This window comes from Ambystoma mexicanum, chromosome 1p, assembly GCF_040938575.1.
Source record: "Ambystoma mexicanum isolate Mex_15411 chromosome 1p, UKY_AmexF1_1, whole genome shotgun sequence".
Taxonomy (NCBI): domain Eukaryota; kingdom Metazoa; phylum Chordata; class Amphibia; order Caudata; family Ambystomatidae; genus Ambystoma; species Ambystoma mexicanum.
In genome coordinates this window covers 1,477,740,318-1,477,755,079 of record NC_090921.1, presented here as the reverse complement: position 1 = coordinate 1,477,755,079, position 14,762 = coordinate 1,477,740,318, and the positions used below count along the sequence as shown (strand labels likewise).

Below are 14,762 nucleotides of genomic sequence, written 5' to 3'. Positions count from 1 at the left end.
CAGGCATCATACACTTATCTTTTAACAATAAGGGTAACTGTATACCAAACGGTCCTTCAGGCAAACAACATCTATATAATCACAGAAATAGACCATGGTGATGAGGCTGAATTACTGCACAATTCCTAGACAAAACTGTATACCAAATGTATTTTTCCACAAATGGTACCAAAGCAATATTTACCATAAAGTTTGCGAATACCGTACAGAGCTCTTATAGTTTCATACAATCACTATTTTCCACCTGTCATACTCATTCATACCACCATACGTACACTCCTACACCAGCAATTGTTAGTGAACAGAATAAACAGCTGTCAATGCATTCTTTCTCAACAAATTTTTATACATTTTTTGCACTCTTAGATTGTTTACAATATGCACAAAAGTCCATTGATGTTCTCATTTAGACTTCCCCTATCTACATATGTTTCAGTCGATAGATGGCCCACTACTGTGGCCTGATGATTCATCGACCTTCTTCAGGACAAACATAAGGAGTGACCATGTCCTCACTCCCGTATTTATATGTCAGTGGAAGCGGTCTTCGCCCCTTCAACGGCATCACACTACCTACAATGAACATAAAAACACAAACTTATTATCAGCCTCATTTCTTAAATCTAATAAACCAATGATATCATAACAGCCACAAACGGTTGTAAAAACTTGAACTAACCTCCACTTTCCAAATGGTGGAGATTGCACAAGTAAAGGGATATCAATTCCAAGTGTTCAGGATAACCGGATTCCTTGATGTACCCAAAACCACTCCAATTCAAACAGAGATAAGCCACACACTGCGTGACCTAAAAGACAACAACGTCCAGAGTCAACCTCTCTAGTGGGGGTATACACATAATATACCAGAGTCCTCATTCTTATGGCTAACTTCTTTCAGCTGTATTGTTCTCTTCACAGCCAAGCTCCTCCTGGGCATTTACCCGTCAGGATCACCTCAACGTCACCGCTATGTAATTCTAATGTGACCCACCTATAATGTAAAGCAATTTCCTTAAGTATATATCTTTGAGGTCACTCCCACAATCGTGATTCTACTCATAATAACTCTGGTATTATTTACATAAATGGATGCCCTAATTTGCATACTCCGTGTCAGCAGTTCTTTCCGACAGGCGTCCAATTATAGTAGACAAAAATGCAAAACTTCCAAACTCTATAGAAGTAAACAAAAATCCCCTCGTGAATTTCTATCCTGTTTTCATGACTTAGGACCATTCATGACATTGCGCCTACCAAGCGACGCGCTCTTGCTCGCGGTCTATGTATACGGCAGTTAAATGCCTAATGGCAAGAACGCACACAGATATCTGTCATTTATTCTAAATCATTCGGGTACGTCCACGTACCTGCACAAACGTTTTTATCCACCTGTCTTTTTCTCAACATGTTAATAAATTAATATTCTTTCCTAATCAGCCCAACACTACATTTGCAGATCTCAATGCTAGCTGTTCACAATGGTGGTTCTCTTACCTGCCCGAGAGTTCTGCGCTTAAGCATCACACCATTGACTTCACAATTCTGTGTTTTCAGCTGCCGTACATAGTATCAGCACTTCCTTCTCTCCTGCGTGTGGCGTCTTGGAGGAAACACATCCAAACAGAGGGCCGTGTCTACCACGCCTCTATATACTTCCTGACTTCCCAATTCTAACCATACAAAGAGCACTACTTTACCGACTCAGTAACGTTATCTCAATTGGATCTAAGTGTGTGCCCGCAGTGTAGGACATGTTGGTATAATAACATAGGACATCATGATATCTCCTCTCATATTGATAACGTGTCCTGCAGTTAAATACAGTCCCAATTCTACAGCACTCCTATAATCCTTACTCAGATTGCCGGAGTCGAGTGCCCACATCATGTGATGCACTGCAGTCTGTCAACCCAGTCTAGATTAAGGTGCGCCACATCTGCCATTTATTGCATCCAGATGTATGGTAATAGTGCTCCATGGGCATACCACCACTGCACTGTAGGGTTGGCTCCACGTAGTCTATGTGCTCACCACTTTTACAATTCAGGCAGAGTATCACTGCTGCACCTAGACAGCATACCCATCAGTAAGCACTTCACGGGCTCTCTGCATCCCAGCTTGCAGTGTGAACCCTGCTGGATATACTGTCAGTCAATGCACGCGATTCACTAGGTAAGGGTTGGGGCATATATTGCACCCAACTCCCAGTTACATTAGATCCGTCTATTCCACTCCACGGCGATGTTCATGCCGTGTTGTAATGAGTCCAGTGAATAAATCCATCAATGTTCCAGTTTATGCAGCAGCATCATACTCCTGTCTCCTCCACGTGTTGGGACCCTGATGGATTGTAAAACAAACCATCTCAAATCATTCTCCGTATGCTTGGCCCTCGTGAAGTATTCGACCAGCGGTTTATCATTCACTTTGTTCTTGAGGCAGGATCTATTTTCCGAGATCCTCATCCGTACTTGCCTTATTGTTTTGCCTACATATATCAATAGGCATGGACACAGGATTATATAAATTGCATTTTTAGTGCGACAATTGGTATGTTCCCTAAAGGTCCATTTTATGCTCCCATGTTCAAATTTGTGCCTCGTCTCAGTGAAGGGACAGGCCCCACACTGGCCACACTTACAATGTCCCGTGATGGAGGGTAAACCCCATCACTTAGTAATTACAAAGAGGAGCGCGCATACCCTCATTTAAGAGAAGGGTTTTATACTGAAACAACAGCAGGCCCACAAAACCTGAGACAGAACAGATATGTAAACTCACCTGGATCGTCGAGTGGTTCTGACCAGAGTCTAATAGGACAAGGTAATAAAAGGGGACAGGGCAATCAACAGCAACCGCAGTTTTTTCCCCCCAAGAGGGGAAAACGCGGGCGACCGCGACAACAATACGGGGCCGGAATGCGGAGCAGTCAGTGTTATCAGAATCAGTAAGCGCCAAGAACATCCCTATTTTCAATCTATCCAAACATCAACTCACTGAGACAGAACATGGCATTCTAGCCAGGGGACTTTCATTTATCCCTGTCACTAGGGTGAACGCATTCCAATGCAAGATGGAATTACAACGGTTTTATCGTAATATCAGTCTTAAACACTTTTTTTCGAAGTATACCTACCGACTCAGAAAAAGGACATTACATCTGAAAAAGAGCGTGAAGAAGTAGCAAATCTAACTGGGTTGAAAATGAAATCACATTTTTTTCCACCACCACATGTGTGCCCCCAGAGATCCAAGGGTTTGAGAAAACAGTCATTAAGCAGATGCATGAAGCCTTACAACAAAAACTTCCATGTAGACAATCTCAATAAAGACCATCTGAAAGGACTGTGAAAACATGGAGATTACTATAAAGCCGGCCGACAAGGGCAGCAGTATTATAGTTATGGACACCGACAAATGTGAAGGTGAATGCCTGCGATTGTTGGCAAACACGGTGGCTTACAGGAAACTTGATAGGGACCCTACATCGAAAGTGCAGGAGGAAATTGAAAATCTGATGAAATTTGCCGTGGAGGGAAACTGGCTTAGTAAAGAAGAGTATTTTTTTGGCTATAAAACATCCGAAATTAGGGGCATTCTATATATTGCCCAAAGGCCATAAATATCTAGACGCACCCCCGGGCCGCACGATAGTATCAGCAATTGACTGACTGCTTGAGCCACTAGCAAATTCTTTTTTAAACCCTTCGTACAGACTATGCCGTTTTATGTTAAAGATACCACAGAGATGATAAAAATCCTTGAAACAATGACCATAGAGAAAGGAGACATCTTGGCAACGATGGACGTCGAATCGTTGTATACGTCAATTCCTCAACTAAAATGTCTGGATGTATTGGGTACGTATTTAGATCAGAGCCACGATTATCACCAACAGGGTTTGTGCTAGAATGTGAACGTTTGGCCATGTGCGAAAAACAATTTCTGTTCAAGAAACAGATTTATAAAAATTAAGTGAGGTAAGCATGGGTGCGACTTTCGCGCCCGATGTTGCAAACCTCCATATGGCGAGCTTTGAAGATCAATATATTATAGGAGTTAATAGCACATTTAAACAAAAGCTTTTTGCATCCAATCTGAGAATACGGAAGCATTATATTGACAAGGTTTTCCTGATTTGGAGGGGAGACAACGAATCACTCACACGGTTTTTGACATGGGTTAACCAATGTGACGAAAACATCAGGTTCACGATGGAGTGGAACTGTGAGAAAGTACGTTTTCTTGACCTTATGATTGTAAAAGTGGGAGACGGGATAGACACCACCCTGTTTAGGAAGTCAACGGATAAAAATTAGCTTTTACATTTTTTCAAGCTTCCACCCCATGGGGCTTAAACAAAATCTGCCTTGCGGTCAATTTTTAAGGATACGAAGAAACTGTACCAACAAGGCTGACTTCGTAGAAGATGCTTCCAATTTGAGAGAAAGATTGATCAAAAGGGGTTAAACAAAATATGAAGCGAGCGTCTAATACACATCGTGGCGTATGTTTAACAGGAAGAGAAAAATCAACTGAAAATAGACTAGTATGTGTCACAATGTACTCGCCAATCAGTAATGCGACAAAAAAAAAGAAAGCCACCTGGCCAATCAGTCTGGCAGTTTGGAGAAAAAGACAATGTTTGCCTTTAAAATAGTGAACAGTCGGTGATGAACCAAATAGGGTTTACCCCCCCATCACGGGACATTATAAGTGTGGCCAGTCTGAGCCCTGTCCCTTCACTGAGACAAGGCATGAATTTGAACATGAGATAATAAAATGGACCTTGAGGGAACATACCAATTGTCGCACTAAAAATGCGATTTATATAATCCTGTGTCCATGCCCATTGATATACGGGGGCAAAACAATAAGGCAAGTACGGATGAGGATCTCGGAAAATAGATCCTGCCTCAAGAACAAAGTGAATGATAAACCGCTGGTCGAATACTTCACGAGGGCCAAGCATACGGAGAATGATTTGAGATGGTTTGTTTTACAATCCATCAGGGTCCCAACACGTGGAGGAGACAGGAGTATGATGCTGCATAAACTCAAACAGCGATGGATTTATTCACTAGATTCAGTACAACATGGAATGAACATTGCCGTGGAGTGGAATAGACTAATCTAACGTGACTGGGAGTTGAGTGCAATATATGCCCCAACCATTACCTAGTGAATCGCGTGCATTGACTGACAGTATAGCCATCAGGGTACACACTGCAAGCAGGGATGTAGAGAGCCTGTGAAGTGCTTATGATGGGTATGCTGTCTAGGTGCAGCAGTGATACTCCGCCTGAATTATAAAAGTAGTGAGTACAGACTACGTGGAGCCAACCCTACAGTGCGGTGGCGGTATGCCCATGGAGCACCATTACCATACATCTGGATGCAGTAAATAGTAGATGTGGCGCACCATTATCTAGACAGGGTTGACAGACCGCGGTGCATCACGTGATGTGGGCACTCAACTCCGGCAATCTGAGTAAGGATTATAGGAGGACTGCAGAATTGGAACTGTATTGAACTGCAGGGCACGTTATCATTATGAGAGGAGAGGTCATGATGTCCTATGCTATTATACCAACATGTCCTACACTGCGGGCACACACTGTTAGATCCAATTCAGGTAACGTTACTGAGGCGGTAAAGTAGTATTCTTTCTATGGTTACAATTGGGAAGTCAGGAAGTATATAGAGGCGTGATAGACACGGCTCTCTGTTTGGATGGGTTTCCTCCGAGACGCCACACGCAGGAGAGAAGGAAGTGCTGATACTATGTACGGCAGCTGGAAACACAGAATTGTGAAGTCAATGGTGTGATGCTTAAGCGCAGAACTCACGGGCGGGTAAGAGGACCGCCATTGTGAACCGCTAACATTGAGATCTGCAATTGAAGTGTTGGGCTGATTAGGAAAGAATATTAATTTATTAACATGTTGAGAAAAGATAGGCGGATAAAAACATTTATGTGTAGGTACGTGGACGTACCCGAATGATTTAGAATAAATGGCAGATATCTGTGTGCGTTCTTGCCATTAGGTATTTAACTGCCGTATACATAGACCGCGAGCAAGAGCGCATCGCTTGGTAGGCGCAATGTCATGAATGGTCCTAAGTCATGGGAACATGATAGAAATTCACGAGGGGATATTTGTTTACTTCTATAGAGTTTGGAAGTTTTGCATTTTCGTCTACTATAATTGGACGCCTGTCGGAAAGAACTGCTGACACAGAGTATGCAAATTGGAGCATCCATTTATGTAAGTAATACCAGAATTATATGAAGTGACCTCAAAGATATATGCTTATGGAAATTGCTTTGCATTATAGGTGGGTCATATTAGAATTACATAGCGGTGACGTTGAGGTGATCCTGAAGGTAAATGCCCAGGAGGAGCTTGGCTATGGAGAGAACAATACAGCTGAAAGAAGTAAGCCATAAGAATGAGGACTATGGTATACTATGTGTACACCCCCACTAGAGAGGTTGACTCTGGACTTTGTCGTCTTTTAGGTCACGCAGTGTGTGGCTTCTCTCTGATGGAATTGGTTTTGAGTACATCAAGGAATCCGGTTATCCTGAACACTTGGAATTGATTTCCCTTTACTTGTGCAATCTCCACCATTTGGAAAGAGGAGGTTAGTACAAGTTTGTACAACCATTTGTGGCTGTTATGATATAATTGGTTTATTAGATTTAAGAAATGAGGCTGATAATAAGTTAGTGTTTTTATGTTCATTGTAGGTAGTGTGATATCGTTGAAGGGGCGAAGACAGCTTTCACAGAGATAAATACGGGAGTGAGGACACGGTCAGTCCTTATGTTTGTCCCGACGAAGGTCGACGAATCATCAGGCCACAGTAGTGGGCCACCTATTGACCGAAACATATGTAGACAGAGGAAGTCTATATGAGAACATCAACGGACTTTTGTACATATTATAAAAAAATCTAAGAGTGCAACAAATGTATAGAAATGTGTTGTTAAAGTGTTGAGAAACACTGCAGTGACAGCTGTTTATTCTGTTCACTAAAAATTGCTGGTGAAGGAGTGTGTGTATGGTGGTATGAATGAGTACGACAGGTGGAAAATAGTGATTGTATAAAACTATAAGAGCTCTGTACGGTATTCACAAGTTTTTTTTTTTTTAAACTTTGGTTTTATTGACATTTTCCTAAACAAACAATTGGGCACTATGCATATTCAAATGATGTACAGATGACAGGCCCAATGGCCCCTGCCCCTCCCACCGCCCCAATACGACCCCTCCCCCCCCAACAACTTAGTCCCCATCGATCCCCCTTGTTGGGGAGCTGCGTTGCAAGCTCTGTTAGTCCGGAGCTTGGAAATGAGCGTGAGCGTTGACTTCCTGTATGGCTATATTTCGTCTGCCGTTTCCTGGGTCGCGGGCGCCCAATCCATCCCTGTCTCCCCCCAGAGGATCAGTGGACATCCCATCCCCAAGTCTGTTGCACCCCATACCAATTTGCTTGAAATGAGGTAGAGTCCTTGTTCACCATTGCCGTTAATTTGGCCATCAAACACATATTTTTAACCTTCTGTATCCAGTCCTCCTTCGAGGGGGTCTCTGGGCTCTTCCATTTCTGGGCCAGGGCAACCCTCCCCGCCCGCAACATTGTTTCCACCATTCTAGGGTACCTCAGTATGTCCGTGTCCTCCGGGGGGAGGCCCAACAACATGGTCAGAGGATTCTGGGGGAGTAATTCCTCAGACTTCAGCGATCCAGCCCCTTACCTTCTCCCAATAGGCCTTTACTTTTGGGCAGTGCCACCACATGTGTGCCCTCGATCCAGCCTGGTCACAACCGCTTGGGCATGCGGGGACACTCCCGGGAACATTTGACAACTTTGCGGGGTCCCTGTGCCATCCCTGAAGGACCTTGAAGTTGTGTTCCATGTCCGCAGTAAATAAGTTCCCATGGAAAGCTATTCTGGACCATGCGTCCTCCGAAATCTCTTCCCCTGCCAAGTTGTTCCAAAAAGAACGGAAACGCCTCCTCTCCCCCAAGTTAAGTGTTCAGGATTTTATACATCCCTGATACCACCCCCTTCCTAGAGGACGCTGTGTCAAGTAGCTTCTCGAAGGGTGTCAGCTGTCTCCTCAAATCTTGGCCCCATGCCTGGTCACATAGGATACCCTTCAAACTGAGGTATTCAAATATGGAGAGTGACCCCTGTCCGAGAGCTTCCCTCAATTCTTTGTATGGTAGGAATTCCCCTTCCTTAAACATCTGCCCCACCCACTCCATCCGCGAGTCGGACCAAGACTGTGCAACGGAAGCCCCTACTTCCCAGTTTGAGGGGGTGGCCCCAAAGTGAGGACATTGGGGACGGCCATGACGTTAAGTATGCCGTCTGGGGGCCCTCCCGCCAGATCGCCCAGAGAACTCCCAGTGTAGGGTGGGACTTTAGTCTATTCGGAATGAACTTGCGTGGGGCCCATATGAGGTCTCGAACTTTTAGTGGGTGGGCATCCATGTCTTCCAGGTATGACCAGTATGTGCCCAACCCCTCTTTCATGTGCTCCAGGAGGACGCGCAACTTGGCAGCGCGATAATACAGTTGAAAGTCTGGCAGCCCGAACCCTCCCTCCTCCCTAGGTAAAGTCAGGACAGCGTTTGCGGTCCTCGGGGTCCTACCCTGCCAAATAAACTCCCGGACCGCGTTTTGAAGGACCCTGGGGAGAGAGGTAAAGAGGTACAGTAACCGCGGGAGTATGTTCATCTTTACTGCCGTCATGCGGCCATACCAGGACAGAATCATTGAGCCCCATCTCCTTAGGTCTGCTGTGATCCCTGCCATGACGGGGTCGTAATTCACGGGGGCGAGGTTGGACAGGTCCCTGGGGAGGAGGACACCCAGGTATCGGATAGAGACCTTCCCCACTGTTATCCCTTCCAGCTTGTCCAGAGAGTCTAAGCCCGGGTCACGTGTTCTCATGTGGAGCAGGACTGATTTAGAAGTGTTAATCTTAAGCCCCGAGAAGCGCCAGAATGTGGCCATCAAGGACAGGAGGGGGGGAGGGGGGAGCGAGGACCGCAGGTCCACCAGTTAGGCCAGGATATCATCCGCAAACAGAGATAGCTTAAATTCCACATCACCTCTCCTAATCCCCTTGATGTCTCTGAGCTCTTACTGCGATGGCCTGGGGTTCCATTGTAAGGACGTAAATTAGGGGGGAAAGTGGACATCCCTGCCTGGTTCCCCGCGAGAGGGAGAACGGGTCGGATAGCTTGCCGTTCACTTGACCCCTGGCCCTCGGGGCCCCTGTATAGCGCAGCCACCCAGTTCCGGATATGTGCCCAAAGCCAATTCTCTGGAGGGTGAGTTCCATGAATCTCCATTCGACCCTGTCAAACGCCTTTTCCGAGTCCAGGGACAGGACGCTCGCGTCAAGTTCCGACACCTGGGCATGGTGAAACAAATCTATGGTTTTTCGGATGTTATCCGAGCCTTGTCGACCCCCTATGAACCCCACCTGGTCTCCATGGACCAGTTTCGGCAAGATACCCTCCAACCGCCTCCCAATCACCTTAGCCAGGATCTTTACGTCAATATTCAACAGCGATATCGGGCAGTAGGAGGCACACTCCGAGGGGTCCCTACCTTCTTTGGGGAGCACCACTATAATTGCCTCCATCATGGAGTCCGGGAGAGACCCCCCCTCCAACACCGCGTTGAACACCTTAACCAAATGTGGGGCCAGGGTAGAACGAAACCTTTTATAGAAGAAGACTGTGTAGCCGTCCTCTCCTGGGGAAGTGCCCACCTTCATTCCGCTGATCACTCGCACCACCTCATCCTCGGTCACCGGGCCCTCCAACCCCCCCGCCACCTCCCTGGTCAGGGCTGGAATCTGTATAGAGTCCAGGAACCCCTCGATCTGCTCCTCTTCCCTGCTATATTTCATAGTATCAGCAGAAGGCCTCCCCTATATGAGATGTGTCATGGCCCAACTCCCCCACCTCGTTCCTTACTGCTCTCACCATTTTACTTCTCTGTACATCCCTCAGTTTCCAGGCCAGAATCCTGTCCGCCCTGTCCCCCTTCTCATAATACCTCTGCTTGACCAGTTGGAGACTTCTCAGTTTTGTGAAGGAGGAGATCCTTCAACCCGAGCCTATAATCGTCCAGGGCGGCTACCTGGTCGCGGTCTAAGGGCTCCGTAGGGGGGCCCCCCCCCCCGCTTGGAGTTGGGTGATTTTCTCCCTCAGGTACCTTTCCTGGGCTGCCCTTTGCCTTTTTTCCCCAGGCTCCCATTGTGATCAGGACTCTCCGCACGGTGGCCTTGAAGGCGTCCCAAAGGGTGTGTAAACCCACCTCCCTATTGTCATTGAGCTCAAAGAATTCAGTGATGGCTTCGAGCACCTCCTGTGCGAGGACCTCGTCCTTCAGCAGAAAGTCATTACACTTCCATTTCCCCCTGCGGTCGTTTAGCCCTTCCCTAGCTATAGTAACTCTGACCAGGTCGTGGTCCGACCAGGGGACTGGGTCAACCCTGTGACCAGTTATGAATGGGTACAGGGACTCGTCCACCAAGATGTAGTCCATTCTGGAAAACGACATGTGGATCGCTGAGTAATATGTGAAGGAGGGGGCATCGGTTCTGGGGGTAGGGACCGTGTCCATCAGGCTCAATTCCGAGTTTACCCTTTGGAAGGTCCGAGCCATGATCTCATCTGCTGCCCTGGGGTTCTGGGGGCCTGCTTGTTTCCTGTACCGGGTTGGGTCCAGGACCATATTAAAATCCCCGCCCACCACCACCGTGCTGTGAACAAAGAACTTGAGTTTATCCCTCATCTCCTCACAGAACTGAGCTTGGCCTTCGTTTGGGCCGTAGATGGCGGCCAGGGTGAGTGGGGCTCCCTGCAGGGATCCCCGAACTAGCAAATAGCGGCCCCCCGGGTCCTTCAATATGGCTTCTTTTTCGAAGTTAACGTTCCTCGCTAACAGGATAGCCACCATTCGTTTCTTTCCCTTGTGGGAAGCACTGAAGACCTCCCCGATCCATCCACCCCGCAATTTGGGTTCCTTCCCCCGAGGCCAGTGGGTCTCCTGCAAGAAGAGAAGGTCGAGATTGGCCCTTCTAAACTCCCTACTAACCAGGGATCTTTTCGTGGGGGAGTTTAAGCCCCGTACATTGAGGGAGCCCATACCCAGGGCAGGCAGACTCTCAGCCATAATCCAGGTATCTCTCCCTCACGGTCAACGACTTCACTTGGCTCTTCCCGGAGTGCTCCTTTAGTTTTGCTTTGTTCCCTTCTCCCCCCACACCTCCCCCCCGGGTGGGCATGAAACAAAACCCCAACTGCCCCCCTTTCCCAAGTCCAAACTGAACAAACCCAACTTTCGTGTTCACCCCCTCCCCGCTCCCCGGCGTCCAGCCAATTAGTTCCGCCAACATTGGCATTTGGCCGAACCACCAGCCTGCCCCCCCGTGGCCAGGCTAGTCACATTAGAAGCTGTTCATCTTGAGCCCCCCATACCCCCCACAGCTGCGTTCCGTCTTTGAACCCCGTGTATTTGCTGTTTGTGGGAACGCTGATAATGGTAGAGCCTCCGAGTCCACATAAGGCCATTTAGGTCTTGACGGGTCGACCCCATTCTCAGTCTTCGGAGTCGTTTCGTTTACCCTCCTTCACTGGTGATGGAGTGTTCATTTTCCTGAATTTCCGCGCACCGGTTCTCCTTCTCCTGTCTCCCGACGGGCCGGGACCACCGGGTCTGTCCCTCACCGGCCCCGAAGGACCCCTCCTGGGGTTCGTGTCCACCATGTAATCCTGAATCGCACCAGGTATGTCCTCTTCCGTGATCAGGGTCGAACGTTGGCCCATGTATTCAAAGGTCAAGGAGAAGGGGTAGCCCCATCTATAGCGTACCCCTTTTTCCTTTAGTAACTGCGTGAGGGGATGGCATATTCTCCGCTTGGCCAGCGTGTAGGCGGAGAGGTCCTGGTATATCGAGACCTGGGCATTGTTGTAGGCGATTTCTTGGGCCTTCCTGGCCTCCTCCAGCACTTTTGTCTTTTCAGAGTAGTAGTGGAACCGGACCAAGATCGACCAGGGGCCCCCCCACTCTGCCCCCCGCCCTGTGCACTCTGTCGAATGTAAGCTCCGTAGTCGTCATCTCCGCAAACAGGAGGGTAATGATGTCCCGCACCGCTCTAGTGACGTCCCTCTCCGTTTTCCCCCCTCCATTTCGGGCACCCCAAATATTGAGGTTGTTCCTCCTCTCCCTGTTTTCGAAATCGTCCATCTGGCGGGCTCTCTCCTCGTCCCTCTTTTCCAGGGCCTCTAGTCTCATGTTTAATTGTATATCTTGGGGTGCCGAGGCCGATTGATTAGACTCGACCTGAAGCAGTCTGTCTTCAATCTTGTCCACCCTTTGGTCCATTCTTTCAAACTTCTGTGCAATGTCGGAACGCATGTCCCTGATTTCCTGTAAAATTGAGGCAAAGCCCCTTTCCATAGCCGAAGAGGAAGGGGACGCGTCTTCCGACTGGGCCTTGGTTCTTTTCAGACTCATACCTTTGTCGCCCCTTTCGCCCTCCTGGAAGCGATATCCCTGCAAGGACTCCCTACAGCTCATCGGGTGCCTGCCCGTGGTCCGCGGTCCAGACCTCAGTGTCCCTGGTGGGGGGAGGGGAGCCCCCTCAGCTCGGGGTGTGTCTGTCTTCCTGGGGTAATCAGGGGGGGCGTCTGGGGAGGGAGAGCCGGAGCTAAGGGACTTCTAACTGGAGCGGACTGACCCTGGGCAGCCTCCAACAGGGGTTGTATTTCGCGGGGGGCGGGCACACGCCCCACCGTCACCTGGCGGGGGCCTCACACCCTGTCTGAACTCGTCGCAGGAGACCGGGGCCTTCTCTGGATACCCCTTGGAGGGGCGCCAGGAACCTGGGAGCACGTATGGCCAGGCCCGTGGGCCTTTCTAAGTTTGCAGGGGGGGGGGGACCTCCGGGCAGGCACACGCCCCATCTTCGACAGGTGGGAGCCTCGCACCCGGGCGAGCCCCCAGTCCAGTGGCGCTGTCTGTATCGGGGGGAGGGTGGCGCCTCTCGGCTTCCACCGGCATGTTCCAGAGGCCCCCACCCTCCTCGGATAGGTGAGAGGAGGGTCCCTTACCTCGACCCGCTCTCCCGCGGGGAGCGGATCCTGGACCTCCTGTGTTCCCGCTGCCCCGATCTCCAGAGGGCCGTGGCAGCCCGCGTTACAAATTCCTAGGGGGGGTTCTCCGTTCCCTGGCCCGCCCTGTTGGGTCCGCTCTGTCTACGTGGACCCGGGGGGGAGGGCACCGGGCTCTAGAGTGTCCGTCTCGGGCTCCCGGCCGCCGGGTGCATTCCTGCTGTCCACCACGCAGGGGATCACGGCAGGCAGTCCTCCAGGCCGGGAGGAGGGACGAAGGGCAGAGGGAGCCCGTCTCCAGGTCCTCTGCGACGTCCTTGATCCCCATCCAGGCAGTTTCCTCAGGTCGGAGAAGGGGGCTAGTCGCGGGGAAGGGCCGGGCGACTGCGTGGATATGTGGGGGGGGGGGGGCTCGCCCTTTCTTCCGGCTCTGCGGCCGAACAGGCCGCGCTCTGCTTTCCGCCCAGGAATCCTGGGTCCTGATCACCGGATCCCCAGGGACCCCGGACGCCGCTCTTTCGCTCAGGGGGTGCGCAAGGGGGGGGGGGGGGCACCAAGTGACCTCACTGAGGTGGGCCTGCCGGGGGGGGGGGGGGGGCTCAATCCCCTATAAATGCCCGGTCACGGCGGGAGCTGTGCTCTCAGGCAGCCATTGCCTGTGCGCCCCCTGGTGGCCTCCTGTATTCACAAGTTTTAATGGTAAATATTGCTTTGGTAACATTTGTGGAAAAATATTTTGTATAAAGTTTTGTCTAGGAATTGTGTAGTAATTCAGCCTCATCACCACAGTCCATTTCGGTGATTATACAGGCACCATACTCCGCATGGAATCTGGTATTTCTCTGTGAGTACTTTTGTTGGGATATGGCACCCGAGTCGTGGCACAAAGTGTCGGAATCGGGAGGACCAGAAACCTTGCACACACGGTATGGCCACTGCCTCCAGTATCCAGAGGGACATAAGCTATGCCCATTATACGGCACTCACCGGGTATGGCCACTGTAAGTACTGGTATTGTGCACGAGTCCTGGTAAGCCTTTGTCTAGTAATCCTGTAGTAAGAACATAACTTTGATGATATTGGTTTGTACGTAGGGCCATCAATACTACTTGTGAGGTCGTTTGACACCATGAGCATGCTTGGAAGGTGGCGCCTTATAGTTTTGTTGGCATCACAACTGGGACATTTAGAGGAGGGTTATTTTAGGTTTTACATTTTACCAATGACATCAAAGTCCCACCTACACTCACAGACATGTGCATAAAATCAACTCTCTCAAAGGGTGGGACCTACAGTTCAGTGACAATACACGAACAAAAAAACAAATGTGAAGCAATTGCAATACAAAGACTTCAAAAAAGTGTTAACTTGAAAACATCAGATTTTCCATGGTCTTACCTGTAAAATTAACTTTTCCATACAAGTCCTGAATTTGTGGGGCCAACCCAAGCTTAAACAAGAATAAACTGAAAAGAAAAAAAAAAATGTCCATAAACAATGTCTTGCAAAGGTTTTTACAGCTTAATGCTCGGCAAAGACAAAACAAAATAGTGGCTTCAGCAGCCATGCAATTCATACTTTGTGCTAGGATTTGCTCAAACGATCATG

General features: G+C 49.0%; 1 protein-coding gene across 2 annotated transcripts in view; it reads right to left on the bottom strand.

The window, feature by feature from the left end:
* IQGAP3 (IQ motif containing GTPase activating protein 3) overlaps positions 1–14,762 on the bottom strand; it is a 1,503,259-nt gene that overhangs the window by 1,430,038 nt on the left and 58,459 nt on the right. For both annotated transcript variants that reach the window (XM_069607146.1, XM_069607147.1), the window contains exon 6: positions 14,553–14,620. In XM_069607146.1, coding sequence (XP_069463247.1) covers positions 14,553–14,620 — 68 coding nt within the window. The remainder of the gene's footprint in view (positions 1–14,552; positions 14,621–14,762) is intronic.